We start from the raw sequence: 18,175 nt of genomic DNA on the forward strand, positions 1-18,175 counted from the left end.
CAAAGTGCTGGGTTTACAGGTGTGAGCCACCGCGCCCGGCCCCGAGATTTTTAAATAAGTTTTGAACATGAATAAAAATATGGTGCTCACATTTATTACTTTAAAGAAAGAGACTCCTCTATCAAAAATTTGATACAAGTTTTTCACTTATTTTCAAACATCTACTAGAATAATTTTCATTCTTCCAGGTGTTTAAAGTGCCCAAGCAGGATGTAGGTTAGTTCTACCCTTAAACTTAAGGTGTAGATTATAAGCACGTTTTCCATTTGCAACACAACAGTAGGCATTCTTGTTAAATTAGTTTGAGAAATTTGTTTTATTTTGTACAAGGTACAATCCCTCTGCACAGTGAACATATATTACAAATCTGTGATTTAAAAAAGTATTGCCATTTCATAGTCTCATTAATACCTCTCTGTACAATAATGGTTTTTCTTTCATTCATTTTAATTGTACACATATTAATTTTTTGAAAATTTAGTTTCTGAAAAATAATTGAACAGATCTTTCAAAGTCACCCATAAAATGCACAGTATACATGTTTAGGCTGACCATGAACCTATTCGTGATGGTGTTAGACAGAAGTTTCTAACAGTTGCTTTGTAAGATTGAAATGTCTTTTACTGATAACTGTTCGATAGGGGAAGGCAGCTATTGTCACCATAATCACACCCTCTGCCTTTCCCTTCTCCTCTGTATTGCCTGGTTTGACTTGTATTACATTTCCTTAAAAAGTCATGGAATGCTAGAGCTGAAGGGTTAGTAGAGCTGTCTTCCCACTCTCTGCTTCTCCCCTTTTTATGCATAGAAAAAAAGGGAGCCCAGAGAGGGCAACTAACTTGACCAGAGTAACACTGAAATCTCTTGATTCAGTGCCTAGCCATTCCACCTCTTGCTGAATACCTTTGCCCAGAGGATAGTTGACAAAAGGGGCGAAACTTCAAACTTGAGTGATGCTGCTTGTTTGCAGTTTGCCAGGCAGCAGTTATTGTACATGCAGGATATGGGAAGAAGAGAAAACCTGGGATTGAGTTGAAGTTTCTCCTTGCTGATCTGACATCTTCATGCTGCTCATCCTTGCTTCACAAACACTTGCTGCCCTGAAATACTGAGGTAAGCTGCTTACCTATATTTCTTTCTACATATGTATGAGAAATATTTACTTGGGTCTCCAAAGTAATTTTCTAATATTTATATTTTAATAAGGCTTTTTTGGAAAGTAAATTTACTATTGCTAATCAGTTGCTCCCATGCACACATGCAACATTCATGTAAGTATTACATATTTTCCTCTAACAGTAAAATCTGCTTATGCCTTGAGTGATGTGGGAAGGGGAGATGTACTCATTTATTTATTTTTTTGCTTTTTCTGATTATTGCCCAAAGTATTGTGTTCCAATGGCAGGCTTCCAATTTCTATCAAGGGTTTCAGAACTCTCATACTTCCTGTAGCAGTATTCCAGCTTCGCAGTCATTTAGTTCCTCTTCTGTGTATCTTTTTGGAAGTGTTTTTTACTGGCTGGACTGTACCAGTGAATAGAGTGGTACAGGAGTAGCCGTTAGCTTCCTAGGTTTGCCCTTTTTGTTTTTAATTCTTGTGAGAAGGTTCTCTTTAGGGCTTGGGAGTTGATTTCCTTTCATTTGGACTTATCTGAGCCTCAGTTTATCTGTGTTCATAGTGGAAGGTATAGACACATCTGAATACTGGGATCTGGAGCATTAGCTCATTGTAATGCATATTGGGCTAGCTCAGTAAGTAGTAGTTTTAAGACAGAAGGTGGAAGGACTTCATATCCTCATGCTGTTTACAGTAACATTTTTACATCACATTACAGCAACTGGTTACAGTCCATTCTTTTTTGGATCATTTAGTTCCATCAAAAAGCATAATGTACTTTAAGCAGTGTAAACTTGCTGTATCCACATTTGTCCAATTTCCTGTATACTTTTAGGTTTCATACTACGTCAATCTCAAGATTTATGAAGAACTTGAAAGCAAGTACTCTTTTGAGTCAAGGGATGCTGACCAAATAAAATGAGGAGGCCAACTAGCCGTCTTTTACTTAATCCTGACCAGTCTATGACTGCTTGCTTAAAGGATCATCTTAGAGCTCTGTTTTACATGGAATGATTCAGGTGTTGGATGGACTAAGTAGATATGACAAAGCCAGGACTAACTTGTAATGTCCTTGAACTTTGAATTGGCAAAATTTGATAAAGCTGCCCTAGGAATCTTATTGTAGACTGAAAGAGACACTGCTGCACTTTGGAAACGTGTGTGTGCGTCTCTGTGTGTTTAAACCTATCACTTAGGGGGCAGAAGAAAGTAAAGTCTTGTTTTTTAAAATAGAAGTTGTCAGCATTAGACTATATAGATTCTGTAATCTTGGCTGTTGTAATTTGATGGACCAGACAGATATGTACAGACATTTTAAGACTGTTCTGTTTAAGAACAGTTCATGTCTGTGTACTAATTGTCTTCGGTAATAAAACAGATGTTGATGGTAACAGCAACCAAGAGTACATATACGTTTCAGGTGCTTTAAAGTAATCCTCTTCCCTCCCCAGTCTCCTTTTTGTCCTAGGAAGGTTTGTTAAACCTACATGTTTTTAAAATATCACGTTTCAGATAAATATATATATATATCAGCTATATTTAGCTGATGTTGATGAGTAGCTGTATCTTAAAATGTTTTAAAAATCATATAATCCCGGGCATTTGGGGCTGAGTGGGTGATAGGATTTGCCTTTGAGAACACAATTCCTTGAACAATTATCCCAGTCCCACCTGGACGCTCTTCTTTAGTTCCAGGTGAACGTAATAACTAACATGCAGCTGGAGCCAGTCTGTACCATTACTTCAAGTCAAGGGACTGTCTTCTTTCAGAGTCAGAATATTCAGTAGAGCACACTGCAAGAGAGAAGCTTATCCCTCTTAAGATTGCTTGTCCTGGGATGGCCCATTGGCAGGGCTCTGTCTTACTGGGAGGAGGTCATAATGACCAGGAATATGGCTGTTCCTAGGTAGGTCGTATGCATTCTGGATATAGCTGGAGTTATGACCGCAACCTTCTTGGACCACACTGACTGTGGGCTCTAAGAAATATAGTGAAAAATGAGTTCAGAGAACAGATTAGCTTTGGTTGCCTTGTTGGAGAGGAAGAGAGTTCTACTTAACTTGGGGAAAGGAGCCAGGGATTTATAAATTTATGACAAATACATGAGGGTTAGGACTGAGGCTTGCTCAGGAGATGGAAAACTAAGTGAATGTGCTGTCAACATCCAAGCCTCTCGTCAACACCAAAGGATTTAAAATATCCTAGAGGTAGGACTCTTACCAGTGAGCCCAGGGACATAAACTGGGAGAAGGTAGAAGGTGATTTAGAGACTTGTTGATGTCTCTGATTGCTTTCTTTTTTAAAATGAGATTTGTATCAACAATCAGTTGTGTGTGTGTGCGTGCACGTGCATGTGCCCATTTCCCACCCCCAGTATTTGTTTCATATTAGTCCTGGTGTTTTTTAAAGCAGAGTTGGTACAATAATTTGACTTCCTGCATTAGCTAGGAGGGTAGTCCTAGAAAAGACAGTTCACCTTAGAGATGCCTTTAAAAGCAACAAAAGAAGGATGTGTGGTCAAGGTGGGGTGAGTGGAGAGGGCTTGCTTTTACTTCAAATGCTGCACTATTGCCCTGATTTCACTAAGTTACTTATTTGAGACACCTACCAACTTCATATATATTTTTATTAGATGTCGACAAGGATGGCACATCTGTGTACGGAGACCCCATGTGCACAGGCGACTTCATTTCTACATAGCTGCTTTCTGGAAGCTTGCAGGTGAGGATGGGTGGGTCCTTAATTGTGGCGTAAGGGTTTTCACTGCTATTCAAGGAACAAGTACTAGAACTGCACACGGATTCTTTCATGTAATCTGCAAGGCAAGAGACATTTCTTAGGACAAGCAAGAATACAAGTCTTCATGTTAATATCAGAAGCAGACTGCAGTTGAGTTTATGTGCCTTCAGGATCCTAGGGCTGGAAAAGCCAGGATAATCCAAGATTTATTTACTTATTAAATGTGCTGAGAAGTGCTCTCCCAGGTAGGCAGAGTTCTTTTTCCAAAGAAACTTATGTTTTTGGAGGATAGGAACATTTTTGTTTTTAGTAGTTGGGTATTAATTCAAGATATGCATAATATGCTTTGACATGTATTTAATTTTTGTAAATTCCTGCAAGGGTTGCTGATAGTTGCATTTTATGAGATGAAGGCTCAGAGATATGAAGTGACTTAGCTAAAGTCACACAGCTAGTGAATGGCAGTGCCAAGACTTGAATCCATGCCTTCGGACTCCTTGGCCTGTGCATTTTCTGTGATGATATTCTTGTGAATTCTTCTTTTTTGAGATGTTGCCTAGGCTGGTCTCAAACTCCTGGGCTTAAGTGATTCTCCCGCCTCAGCCTCCTGAGTAGCTGGTATTATCGGTACGTGCCACCACACCTGACTTGAATTGTTTTCAATGACTGAGAAGCTTAGGTTCAGAAGAAGTAGGCATGCATGTTTTAGCACAGATGTCAGCAATTTGACAGCCTATAAGTGGCAGACTCTTAGCAGTATCCCTGCCCTCCAGGAGCTCATCAGAATAGGGTAGACTGAAGTGTAATTGAGGTGTAAAAAGCACGTCAGTCTTAAGCTAGCCTTTGGAAAGTTCCTGTTTTCTAGCAAGCCTGTATCGTGTTCTTGGGTTGCTTACCCCCCTGTTCTTGTCAATGCTAACTGAAACCTATTTCAGCAGTATCTTTCTGATACTAGAGCTCATGCTTCCTTTCCTGCCACCTCTCAGTTGTATAGTTGTACCATCCCCAAGACTTCAGAGTACAAAAGGATGCAGGCTGGTTTCCAAATATGAAATGAGGTACTGTAGCTTCACTGGAGGAAGATGGGTTCTTTAGTGACTGGGAGTTACGGAAGGAAAGGGGATTCCCTCTTTCAGCCTCTGTACCATTCTCCGTTTGGGGAAGATCACTGCCTCCTGCAGATAGTCCCAGGCAAGGCAGGATTTGCCTGGAAAGAGCAGTAAACTCTAATCTAGCAGCTCTGACCTTCTTCTGTGAGGCTCTGCTAGACAAGGGATCTAGACACAAGCACTGAGCTGCTTGAGTTGATAGAAGTGATCTAAAAGGCGTCTCAGCACTAAATTTCTGTGAAAGGTAGCAGATGGTGAAATTCTTGGATGATCTGTCACTAGAACTACCACAGTTTACATTTTGGGCTGCTATTTATGCTGTCTCCAATTTGTGAGAGTAATGAAAATGGTAAAAAGTGAAAGTGATAATGTAACTCAATGGATGACTTAGATGTACCTTGGGACCCTGAAAGCAGAACACTCCATATGGCTGAAGTAGCTAGATGTGTGCCACCACAAGTAGTCTTATCTCCCATAAAAGGCAACTGGTTGGAAGAGGATTTACTTTTCTGTTAAAGTAGATGTCCATTCTGTTGATGTTTGTTTTAGCAGATAGTATTTCCTCAATCTTGTACAAAAATATGTTCACCCATTAGTTCCTTCAAGTGTTCACACTACACTCTGTGGTATAGGTAGAGCAATAATTATCTCTCTCCTTCTCTCATTGCTTATTGAGGAAGTCATTGCTTATGAGATTTAGAGTGGAAATTGACTTCCTCAGGATCACACTGCTTATCAGTAGCAGAGCAAACTCTGTAGAACCAGGCTCAGCATTTTCCATCACAATTTAGCCCAGAAGTAGAGAGGGATGTTGGCTTTAGTCACGTCTTAAGATTGTGGCCTCTTTAGCATATGACTCTAGAGAGAAGGAGAAAACATGCTTGCAAGACACTGAACGATCTCAGCTAGCACCAGCAAGGCCTAAAGGGAGGCCAGATAGGCCCGGATGCTGGTTGACTTTTATTTCAAATGCTGCACTACTGCCCTGATTTCACTAAGTTACTTATTTGAGACACCTACCAACTTCATATATATTTTTATTAGATGTCGACAAGGATGGCACGTCTGTGTATGGAGACCCCATGTGCACAGGCGACTTCATTTCTACATAGCTGCTTGAACCCTTGACTGTGACCTGCCCAAGCCACATAAATTTGCCCCTTAGAGGGTACTTAGTTTTTTAGTACAAGGAAGTGGTGGTAAGTCCAAGAACCCCAGCATGGCCCATCTGTCCCACTTTGGGTTCTCTGAACTCACCAGCCAAGGAGTAAGGCAATAAGGCACGGAGCTTCTGGTTTGGAAGCTGAGGACTAGTAGTATTTAAAAAAAAGGCTATTGCAGCTGCCTCAAGTGCATATTTTCTAACGTGATGAATAACCACTTTATGTAGCAATTATAGTCTTCATTCCAATTAGGTCATTTGAAACTTGTTACATAATGAATAGGGCTGGGCAGAAAGGACTATTACTACTTCAGAATGAGGAATCTGAAGCTCAGAAAATTTGCTAGTATAATTCCTAATGTTAGTAAGTAGTTGAACCCCTATCGTCTCTTAGTTGATACCAATCAAGATGTTTTCCCTCACTACATGTCTTGTTATCCAGTGCTCCTGTCCTTATCTCTAAAGGCAAACTGTATCTGCAGCAGCTCCACCTTACTCTGAACTCACCAGTCAAGGAGTAAGGCAGTAAGGCACAGAGCTTCTGGTTTGGAAGCTGAGGACTAGTAGTATTTAAAGAAAAGCTATTGCAGCTGCCTCAACTGCATATGTTCTAACATGTGAGGAATAACCACTTTATGTAGCACGTATAGTCTTCATTCCAATTAGGTCATTTGAAACTTGTTACATCGTGAATAGGGCTGGGCAGAAAGGACTGTTTTTTCTACTTTAGAATGAGGAATCTGAAGCTCAGAAAATTTGCTAATATAATTCCTAATGTTAGTAAATAGGTTATTCAGGACTCAACCCCTGTCTTCTCTTGATACCAATCAAGATGTTTTCCCTCACTACATGTCTTGTTATCCAGGGCTCCTGTCCATATCTCTAAAGGCAAACTGTATCTGCAGCAGCTCCACCTTACCCTTAACAAGGAATGTCTTTCATCTATGGGGCTAAGCCCAGCTGAGAGAAAAAGGCTAAGCTCTTAAGTTTTTTGTGGATATCCCATGACTGAGTTAGGGCAGTAGGAGAGCCTTGAAGTTCAATGCCTAAAAGAACCTCGGCCAGTTGATAGTGCCTCTTCTCATTTTCACCAGAAAAGTCGGGGCTACTTTAAAGTTTTGAGGAATCAATTGTTGGCTCTGGAGCAGGGGATGATCCTAAATGGATAAAAGAGAAGTTGATGTTTGTGGGGAGGGGCTAAGCTCAGGGGGAAGTATCTTCCATACAGGGGCAGAGGATGGAGCAGTGCATGTGTGTGTTGGCTGGGTGGTGAGAAAAGGGTGTTGAATTATGGACTCATCCGTACCCCATCTCTACTGGGACTGGAGAATGGGGAAGGGCTGGGCAAGCTGGAAACTCCACCTCAGGAAGCCACGTTGTTCTCCAGCTGAGTCATCCACCTGCCTGCAAGAGGGGAGGGCAGGGTTGAGTGGAAGAATAACCAGCTGCTCTTAGATACTTCCTCATCCTTTCATAGCCCCACCCCTGTCCCAGTCCCAGCCCTTCAGGGCATTTTGCAAAGAAAGAGGAAGCATCAACCCAGGCTACCCAAGCTCTGGGAGTCACTCCTCCAAGGCTTGTCATTTGCATCAGGATTGGCGGCTTGGTCCTGTAATGCCCTGGCATTTGGTCTCATCTGGTTCCTGCCTCCCCACATAGTCATACACTATCAGAGACAGAGGGGGCTTCTGAGATGAACTAAACATTTTCATTTTATAAAGGGAGCATCAAATCTAGAGAGAGGCAGTGATTTTCCAGGGCCACCTTGTGTGTGGGATCTGAGCCCACCTTGGCTTCTAGGTGCATGCTAACCTCCACTAAGGCCCAATTTAACTGTCAGGGAAAAACCCAGGCACCGAATATCCATCTCTTGCTTCTTGGCTTGCTACTATTAATAGAAGGCCACACTGCCTCTTCTCTTCCTGGGCCATAAATTAGCATCCTTCTCTTGATTGAGAGATAGGAGGAGGAGGTCTTGGGGTCAGAACACTGGCTTTAAAAAGTAATCTTCAGGATGTCATTGGGCTCCTAACTACCTAAGAGCCCAAGTTTATGCAAAGACAGACTTGGAAGTTAGATGGGAACGAGCACACAGGCGGGGAAAGTGGCAGCAACAGTGGGCTCAAGGATTCCAGCATCATAAAGGCGATGGAGAATAGCAATTTGAAATGGCTGACAAGGAATTGAACACGAGGCAGTTTGTTGCGGAATCACTGTGCTGGGGGGAGAAGGGGAAATAGAAGGGTGTTGAGCAGTGTAAGTGGTCTCCCTTAACCTCTGGGATGACAGTGAGTGGAGTTCTTCAGTAAGTAACAGGGGAAAGGGCAGGCATTGACTAAGGCTTTTGGAATGTCAGAGCTTGAAGGGGCCTTAGAGATGCTGCTAGTACAGCCCCATCGTTTTATAGTGGAAGAAACCAAGACCCAGAAAACAGTGCTGTGACCTGGTCAGCACCATACAGCAAGAACTAGGACTACAACCTACATTCCTTAACTCCTAGGCTAGGACTTTTTCCCACTGAGTTCAGAGAACACTGAGACTCTTAATTCTTAGTAGTTCTGATTTGGTTTGGCCCAGTAGTTTTAGGAACTAGTTTCATTTGTGCTACAGACTAGCTTATTAAGTGTTTATTTCGGGGGGGCGTTAGCCAATTAGTGGGATTTATTCCATGTTTTGGTAAGTATTGTTATAAAGTTCTGAACTGTGACATTATATTTTCCTCTTTTTCAGTTCTCTTATTCTGATGTATTGGTCCCCAACACCTGCTGGTACATTTGCTTACATAGCTCTCTTTTCTTTTTAAAGGATGATTGTAGCCAGAGTGGTAAAATAAGATCTGGCTGGCTGCCTGCTGAGCCCTCTCCTGCACTCAGAGGTCAGATGTATGATTCTACACAATAGTAATGAAATGTATGCTGAGGCAGAGAGACTGCTTTCCTGAGCTTTGTTTTACATGTATGATTGCGAATCTGAAAGTAACCACCCTAATCAATGTACAGGACAACACAGTGCATAGGAAAGTTGTGTGTTCAGTTATTGGGGTTTCTGGTCCTGAGTTTATTCATGCTTGAGTCATGCGTGGTCTTCAGCTAGAAAGGCCCTTAGAGATCTTTCTGCCCAATCCTTATACCTTTTTGAGCAAGAAACTGAGGTGCCAGGTCATAGTCACGAAATAGAACTGTTCTTTGTTTTCAGCCTTACCTACTGTTCCTCATTTGGATGGTTTAAGTCAAAACGCACAGAAAATTGCCAAGGGAGTAATGTCTGTTGGCTGGCTGTGGATGACCTTTTGTCCTCAGACAGTTCTCTTGGGCTGTGTATATCCTAACAAAGGCCGATAGTGACTCAGCCTTATCGCTGTCTTGTTCAGAATGCAGTACTTACCACCACCCCCTACCCTGAGCTCACCCCACATCTAATCATCTCCCCAAAAGGACTGTAGACGACTAGCTGTTCTTGGTTAGGGAATGGTTGTGTCCTGGTGTATGTAAAACTAGGTCTGAAAGACTAGAACAGTAATCAGGGACATCTGGGTCAGTCTAGACCAGTGTTTGGGGAATAAGCTGCATAAGGATACCCTGAGGGTGCTCTTCACACATGCAGATTCCAGGGCCCCACTCTAGATCTGCATCAGAGTTTTGAGGAGATGGGGTGTGAACATCTGTATTTTTAATAAGCTTTCCAGGTGATTCTGGTACACCGTTAGATTTAGGATATGCATTGGGACCTTTGCTGTCATATCTGTTTGGCTTAAGCGCTTTTTTTTGAGACAGAGTCTTGTTCTGTTGGCCAGGCTGGAGTGCAGTGGCACGATCTGGGTTCACTGCAACCTTTGCCTCCCGGCTTCAAGCAATTCTTGTGCCTCAGCCTCCCAAGTAGCTGGGATTACAGGTGTGTGCCACCATGTCCGGCTAATTTTTGTATGTTTAGTAGAGATAGGGTTTTGCCATGTTGGCCAGGCTGGTCTTGAACTCCTGACCTTAAGTGATCCACCTGCCTCGGCCTCTCAAAGTGCTGAGATCACAGGTATGAGCCACTGTGCCTGGCCTTAAGCTGTTTTAAATAGACCTCCTAGACAAAAGAATAGCCCCATTACATTAGTACCACCTTTACAGTATGCAAAAACACTTCCCGTCGGTGATTTTATTGGTTACTCATGATAACCTTGTTTGTTAGACAGTAGGACAGGCATTAGACAATAGGACAGGCAAAATTATCCCAACCTTGCAGATGAGGAAACTGAGCCTTGGAAAGCTCACAGTCCAGTCTAAGGTCACAGTTAATGAGCAACAGAGTGGCAAGTGACAGAGTTCCAAAGCCCCCTATTTCACACATTCCGGCATTTAAACCTAGGGCAGGACCTGACCTTTCATCTTTGGCTTCACCTGTAGACTTCCTAGAGGGATGGTCCAACTTGCAGTTCCCATGTGTTAGGGATTTGTCTTGGCTTCTCTGCTCTTGGAGGCAGAGATCTCTTGAGGTTGGAGTGCCATACAATATTAACACTGCGTATCATTTTCATTCCTTGTGCCCCCAGAAAGCCAGCAGGTGCAGGGTGGCATTCCTTGCTAGTGCAACGACAGGAGGCCTCTGGGGCAGGTAGATCAACTTTATTTCAGATTTTATAATCAATTTAACTCGTACTAATTGGTTGGATAATGACGCTTTACATTTCCGAAGACATTTAGTTGGCATCTATAAAAAACCCACAAGCATTTGCTAAGCAGGTGCAACTGAAATCGAAAGATGAATTCATTATTATTATGATTGCTCCTCCTGGGCACAGCTACCCAACAGCCCCAGGCCCTGTGGTCTTTTAACCTTCTGTGGGGGGCAGGCACACACAGTTTCTCTCAAGTGGAATTCCTGGCCATTTCAGATCTGCACTCTTTATCTTGCTAAGCCCTCTGTAATAAGACAGCAGGATTGGATACTCTACCTTTGAAGCCTTTGTCCATAATGTATGTGTTCTGACGTCTATCCATTCCACAAGCACCTGTGTAAAAATAACATGTAAGGAAAGAAAATATGGGGGTGAGGTTTACTTAGACTGCTTGTGTTCTTCTTTTTTTTCTTGCTTTTCCCCCCCTTCTCCCCTACCCAGAAAATAAATAGTTGTCTATTGCTAGAAAATGATTCTGGGGGTTTAATCTACCTGAAATTGTTTTGATAAATGATTCTGGGTTTAATCCATCTGAAATTGTTTTGATTATAGGAATTCTTAAAAGGCTCATAAGCTACAGCGACCCCCGGCATATTCAGCACTCCTTCCCTTTAACCTTCACCCTAGGGGAGTGTCTTTCAGGAAGTAATAAAAGGCTGTTCTGATGCCATTCCCTGCAGGTGAAACTCCAGGCTCCAAGGGTATAGGATAAGGAATGAAGCAGAACCAGTTCTTGGCTTGAGGGAAAGTTGTATGACATTACAAATCACAGTTCTGTTGGAATTTGGCATGGGTTTGAAGACAGTATTTATCACCTCTCAGCTCTGGTCCTGTCTGTCCTCTCCTGGATCCAAGGCTTATCTGAGGGTAGCCAGAGAGAAAGAGAGGGAGACAGGTGGCTGAGGTTCTTGATTAGTCATCTTTGTAGGATGTACAGACATTCCCTCCCATAGCCAGTTCTCTTAGTTACTCATTTTTTGGGGTGTGCCATTTGCACATAATGTAGAATTGTTTTTGAAAAGTATTACCAGTGTTTTCAGCCCCAAGGATTTCTTTCTACCTTTCGGCTGTCAGTTTTTTCCTAGGCTCCAACAATGCATGATGGCCCTGAGCCTCAGCCAGAGGCTTCAGGGACTAAGCTTGGGTTCTTTGCTGCTGGTGATCCCAGAAAAGAAATTGTTTGGCATTTCTAGGTTGGGACAGTAATGACTCTGGCTCAAAGTCAGAGCAATTTTTTCTTCTAGCTTTTAACTGAGGACACAGCACCAAGCAAGGCCTGCAGCAAGTACTTACTAAAATACAGTTTGACTCTACTTGACTCTTCCCAGTTTCTGACACTGAAGACCATCCTGTTGCTATCGCTCCTCTACGTAGAGTTCCCATGTTGAATTTGAAAGCGTCTACTCCTATCTGCCTACGTTCCACATATTACTGAGAGATATGGCAGAACCAGGCCCAAGTTTTTCTTTCAAGTTTGCTATTTTTCTTTTTTTCTTTTTTTTGAGATGGAGTCTCGCTGTGTCACCCAGGCTGGAGTGCAGTGGCGCAATCTCTGTTCACTACAACCTCCACCTTCCAGGTTCAATCGATTCTCCTGTCTCAACCTCCTGAGTAGCTGGGACTACAGGCATGCACCACCACTCCCAGCTAATTTTTTTGTATTTTTAACAGATGGGGTTTTACCATGTTGGCCACGCTGGTCTTGAACTCCTGACCTCACGTGATCCGCCTGCCTCAGCCTCCCAAAGTGCTGGGATTACAGACGTGAGCCACCATACCCGGCCTCAAATTTGCTGTTTTTTCTGAGAGGCTTATAGGTACCTGTGTCCTTCAGAATCATGCCTGCAACTGCTTATATGCTGGCATTAGTTCAGCACTTTATGCCAGACAAGGGCTTCCTTTGCCCTTCCTGAGGGAAGCTGGCTAGGGTATTAACTTTTCCTTTTTACAGAACAGGGAACAGGCCCAAAGAGCAACAGTGGCTTGTCCAAAACCACACTAGCAAGTGAGAAGCTGAGTTACAGTTAGAGCCCAGATCTCTCCAAGTATTCTCTCTCACTGGACACCAGCCTGCCCGGGTGTAAGACAAATGCCAGCGCATGGTGCTCTGGCTACGCTAGTTGAAGAGCGAGATCTGTAAAGCAGGGAGAAATCTGGCCTAGTTCAGAGGATACTCCCTTGTAGAAAGAGATACAGGGTGGTGGTGGTGGGGCTGTGTGTGTGTGTATATGCTGGAATGGGAGAGATTGTAGTTGGTGGGGTTATTAAATGCCCTAGATACTGTCCAGGGGACCCACAGCTAATAACACAGCCTCCTGAGTATAGGCCCAGGGTCCATGCAGCCCATGCCTGCTCAGTGGGCAGATGAATTCAGAACATTCACCCTTCCTGGTATTACTGGACCCAGGGACCTGCAGGGATTGGTAGAGCAGCTCAGTTTCCTTAGAGTTCTAGAAGCCACCTAGAGCCTGAGGTCAGGCCTAGAGTTGTCTGGTATACCAAGGCCCTGCCCCAGGGTGCCCCAGAGGAGCCACATTGTAGGGAGGGCACATTCTCTGTTCATTCATTGCACTTATTCCCATGATACCTTCTGTAACTCCTACCCACATGTTCCCATAATCAGGGCTAACTTTCCAAGTCTCTCGTGTGTGTGTCTCCCAAGCCACCAGGTTTCAGCCCAGGCTGTACTCAGTACATGAGTACAGGTGATGTTGGTTGATACATCCTGCCCCAGCCTCTCCAGATCCCTGTTTGACAACCCTACCCTATGATTTGAGAAAGCTTGGCTTGGGCCACTGGGGTTTCTGGAGTCTCTGGGAGACATTGGACTTTATTGGCCAGAGAGCTAACTCCCTGTTATCCACTCCAGCAGGGCCCAGAGAACCCCAAAGATGTCGCCATCCCCAAGTCATTTTTGAAAGGTGTAGGATTGTATTTTGTGGCCTGTAGGGAGGGCAGTTTTGTTGTATCTTCTCCACCCTAAATAGCCCGTTTGTTCACATCCACCGTTCACTATGGGAACAGAATGGGTGATGGGGAAGATCCAGACAGGTTTCCATCTTTAGATAGGGGATTGAGCTGGTAGACATGTTGGGAGGGAAGAGGGCTTAAAAGGGAGAGTTCTGGGACCACAGGGTGGGGGTCAAGGTGCAGGGATGGGGATTAGGGCAGGTGCTGGGTCTGGTCTGGCATGAGGGGGTGGAGGGTAGGGCTGGGGTCTGACCTGGTGAGTGTGGCTCAGCGGGGCGGCTGAGGTGTCTAAGTTCAATGTAGAAGTCCTCGGGCGGGTACCTGGCCTCCAGGGCACTGATCTGGAAATGGGAGTCTAGTGAGAGGAATGACAGGGAGGAGCCATTATTCCCAGGGCCCTGGTATGGCAGGGGAAGGGGGTAGGAAGTACACAAGTGGGCCAGGGTCAGGGTGAGGCAGGCTGGGAGGACTTGGGGGCCTCTGTGTATAGCATCCAGAGGGGCCAGGGCCAGCGGGGCCAGGGGCTCTGTTAGAGCCAAGGTCATCTGCCTTGTTTCCCCTCTCCTTCCCTCCCTCCCTCCCTCTGCAGGAATTAGTGCTTCTCCACCAGGGAGGAGGCAGGGGGAAGAAGCCCTTGAAAGGAGCACCTTGGTAGGGCCTGGGTCAAGCAGAGGTTCCTATCCAGATGGTGAGTGTGTCTTTTGCTTCCATCTGGAATCCCTACACCCTGGCCCTGGTTTTCTCCCTTATGGTCCCTGGGTCATAGCAGGGACTTAGCCCTAATATAGTAATGGAAAGGGATTCTTGGGCTTCATCTGCTTGTGAGAGCCAAAATTTCTCCCTGGGGGAAACCATGTTCAGAACTCATAACCCTGTCCCTTCAAGCTGGGTGCCTCTCAATATGGAAGAAGAATAGGGTGGGACATGATGGTGGGGACCAGACTCAAACCACTACTGACCTAACACGTTCACATAGCTGTAGGGGGTCCAGCCTGCCGTGTCTCTGTCAAGGGACTTGTTACTGAGCTGTTTGGAGAGTAGGAGAGCCAGTTAATATCTAGTGCCCCAGGTACCCCTCCCCAGTCTTCACTTTGCGTAGCTTCAGTGCACGCACCCTGTAATAATCCTGACCCACCTGGGTCCTAGGCCGTTGAGAGAAAGGGCGAGCTAGGTGTTCCATGACAGGCCACCATGGTGTGGTTGATGCCAGTGGGAATAGAACATACCCCACCCCAGCTGTTGTAGGGTTCCCAGGCCTCCTGGGGTAGCTTGAGCCAAGCTGGCCCTGACAGAGGAAGCAGATTAGCTGGGGGGTGGGGCTGAGCTTTAGGAGAGGGGCCTCTGGTGATGTCTCAGCTGCAACATGAGGCCATCTCCAGCACAGAGGGAAGTCTTGAGGCTGCCTGCAATATCACTGTCACCTCTGCCACCTGATCCTGATTGGGGCTGAATGTGAGATTTTCCTTTTCCTGCGACCAAAGGAAAGCTTCAGAACAGAGTGTTTTGAGGCTTATATTGTAGTCCTTCCATTCTCTGCATTTTCACAGCTGCCCTTCATATGAGGCAAGGATGGTTATCCTCATCTCACAGATGGCGACCTGAGTCCTGACTTGTGTGCCTTGCTCATGTACGCACACGAGTCAGTGACAAAGCTGTGTCTGGAACTCAGGTCTCAGTTCCCAGTGCCATGTCCTTTCCATGTCATCACAGCTGCCTGCCTCTGCTGCAGATGCCCTATCTGTTAGACTGGTTAACCACAGAGAGCCACTCTGGGCCCCTGGGCTGAGGTGACCCAGAGGGTCACCAAGTTGGCTACTCTGCAGTAATTCCAGCCCCTTACCAAAAGAGGGTGGAGGCTGAGAGTGGCCTTGGGGTGTTGGCTTGATAGTGGTTGCCCTTGAGGCTGTATAGTATCTATATTACTATTGCTGGACCAGGTCTGTAGGCTGATGGTCATTCTCCATGGGACAGACAGGGAAGAAAGGACTCCTAGATCTCTAGGGCATAGCCGTGGACTGTGAAAGCCATGCTTTTGTCCCTGAATGGATATTATGGGAAGCTAGGAGTCCTGAGATTCCCACTCCCACCATGGCCCCGCTCCCCACTGTTTTGTGTCTATGGGCACAGGCACAGGTGGGTGTCCAGAGGTATGCAGCATGAGCCTCTCAGACCTGTCCTTGGGGGCTGTTCTTCCTCACTTCTTGTTTCCCACTCTGCCTGGTATGGGTCCGGGCACATTAAGGGAGCTCCCTATGTATTATCTACACATAGGTGCTGAGACATCCTTGCCCAAGGGCCTGTGACTATAAGAGGACATCTTGCCAACAGCCAGGGTTATGCTGGAAGCTGTCAGGGAAGGTCCTGTCCAGAAGGGTGCACACCTGCCATGAAGACCTACAGAACTCAGTGTCCACAGAACATTGGCTATGGCTGAAGTTTGGGTTCCACATCCCTTGTTGATTCAGACTGCAACAAACGGTTATGAGTGGGTACTGATGAAATGGATAGGTTCAGATAAAAGAAACATTGTTAGGTGGTTATCTGAATAACAGTAGTTACTCTATAATATGCCACTTGCACACATTGTGTTGGTAGCGTACTGCAGTGATTTGTGGTAGGTGGTCTAGTTGTTGTTGTTGTTGTTTTTTGAGGTGGAGTCTTGCTCTGTCGTCAGGCTGGAGTGCAGTGGCGTGATCTCAGCTCACGGCAGCCTCCACCTCCTGGGTTCAAGCGATCCTCCTGCCTCAGCCTCGCAAGTAGCTGGGACTACAGGCATATGCCACCACGCCCAGCTAATTTTTTGTATTTTTAGTAGAGATGGGGTTTCACCATCTTGGCCAGAATGGTCTCAATATCTCGACCTTGTGATCCGCCTGCCTCGGCCTCCCAAAGTGCTGGGATTACAGGCGTGAGCCACTGTGCCCAGCCTACAAGGTGGTCTAGTGTTTTGATTATGTGTTGACATGTGGCAGAAGTGTCTACATGATCATAGGTGATAAAGCTAATACATGATTACATGACTTGGTACCAGTTGGTTACACACAGGGTACAGGAGTATATGTTATACTGAGTGATGCTGTGGGTTGGTTACACGGCACTCCACATAACATGCTGGCTCCATTACATGCCTCACAGAGTGTTTACGTGTACCACGGATTGCAAGGTTGCTTTTAATGTATTGGTGGTCAGTTCTACATGGACCCTCCATGTGGCGGGGGGCGTGCAGTTCCTTCCTGGGCAGAGGTGAGGGTTAAATGAGAGGGCAGTGAGTGGGGGCTGGGGAATCAGGGGCCCGGTACCTTAGTGGGGCTGTTCCTGTCCAGAGTGCTGGCCTGGCTGGTGGCAGGCCCCCCACATGCCAGTGCGTGGTAGCTGGAATTGGAAAAGCAGTGGGCATGGCTGCTACTTTGAGACAAATCTGGGAAGAGAACAAGGTGCCACATACCATCATACCCCTGCCCCTGGCATGAGATACCCCCAGTACTAATGCTTGCGCTGGGAGCCTTGAGAGAGCCCTGCAAAGACAAACAGGCAAGTACCCCATCCCCCAAGCTTCCTGGCATCCACTACTCCTACTGAAATCTGGAGAGCCTGATTTGCTCCTTCCCTCGCTGGTCCTCCCTGCAGCATGCAGAATGCAGGATAGGCTCACCTGTGCCAAGGGGAGGCACTATCAACTGGAGCCTGGATGGGGCATGTTTGCTTTGATAGCCTTACATGTCCCTGAGTCCCTATTTAGGGCTGGACTCACCTGCTTCCTTCTAGGGTCACATCCTGGTAATGAGATCATAAAGAGAACCTCACTTCTGACTCTGCTCTTCCCTCCTAAGGATTCCAGAACCTCTCCATAGGGCTAGGGAATACCAGAGGAATGGCATAGGAAACCCTAGCCAGCCTTCTCAGTATAGTCATAGAAGAAAATCCCCAAATCTGTGTGTGGGATGTCTGCTTTGGCTGTAGTGTGGCATGTAGACCAGGAGCTCCTTGAAGGCATGGTGTGCACTGGCCTGCCTCTGTCTATCCTGCAGTGCCTAGCATGAAGCTGGACATACAGAAGGCAACACTTAGCAGGAATGGGCTGAAGTGATCTGGGTTTTCTAAGCACAAGATGCAGGAGGCTGCAGATGAGCCAAGAGCCACGTGCCATGGAGCTACCTGGAGAGAGCTGTCACCTTGTGCTCACCCAGAGAGGCTCAGCCTCACATAGCCCAGGACTATAGGGCAATTTCAGAGCATTTTGGCCTCTACTGTTTAGCCAATATGAAGCAAAAAACCTTTCGAATTTCCAAGGCAGCAGTCCAGGGTTCAGGGGAAAGGAAGGATATCGCCCAGCAGCCCCATCTTGACCCCACTCAGACTCCCAAATAAAATGCCTATTGGAGCAGTTAACCACATTCATGGATGCACTGGGCTC

At 45.6% G+C, this 18,175-nt stretch overlaps 1 protein-coding gene across 22 annotated transcripts in view; it reads right to left on the bottom strand.

Annotated features, from left to right (window-relative positions):
- Positions 1–297: 297 nt before the first annotated feature.
- Positions 298–18,175, bottom strand: part of MEGF11 (multiple EGF like domains 11) — a 370,645-nt gene continuing 352,767 nt past the window's right edge. For 3 of the 22 annotated variants that reach the window (XM_003314720.6, XM_054667703.2, XM_054667707.1), the window contains 3 exons: positions 11,068–11,124; positions 3,727–3,933; positions 298–3,096 (listed from right to left, as the gene is read on the bottom strand). In XM_003314720.6, coding sequence (XP_003314768.2) covers positions 2,936–3,096; positions 3,727–3,933; positions 11,068–11,124 — 425 coding nt within the window. In that variant the 3' untranslated portion in view covers positions 298–2,935. Of the gene's footprint in view, positions 3,097–3,612; positions 3,934–7,434; positions 7,533–10,241; positions 10,862–10,941; positions 11,125–11,606; positions 11,653–14,014; positions 14,117–14,720; positions 14,788–14,896; positions 15,047–17,060; positions 17,180–18,175 lie in introns of those variants that run through there. The other 19 variants (XM_054667700.2, XM_054667701.2, XR_010151757.1 and 16 more) reach the window with 17 other exon arrangements.

Source organism: Pan troglodytes, chromosome 16, assembly GCF_028858775.2.
Source record: "Pan troglodytes isolate AG18354 chromosome 16, NHGRI_mPanTro3-v2.0_pri, whole genome shotgun sequence".
Taxonomy (NCBI): domain Eukaryota; kingdom Metazoa; phylum Chordata; class Mammalia; order Primates; family Hominidae; genus Pan; species Pan troglodytes.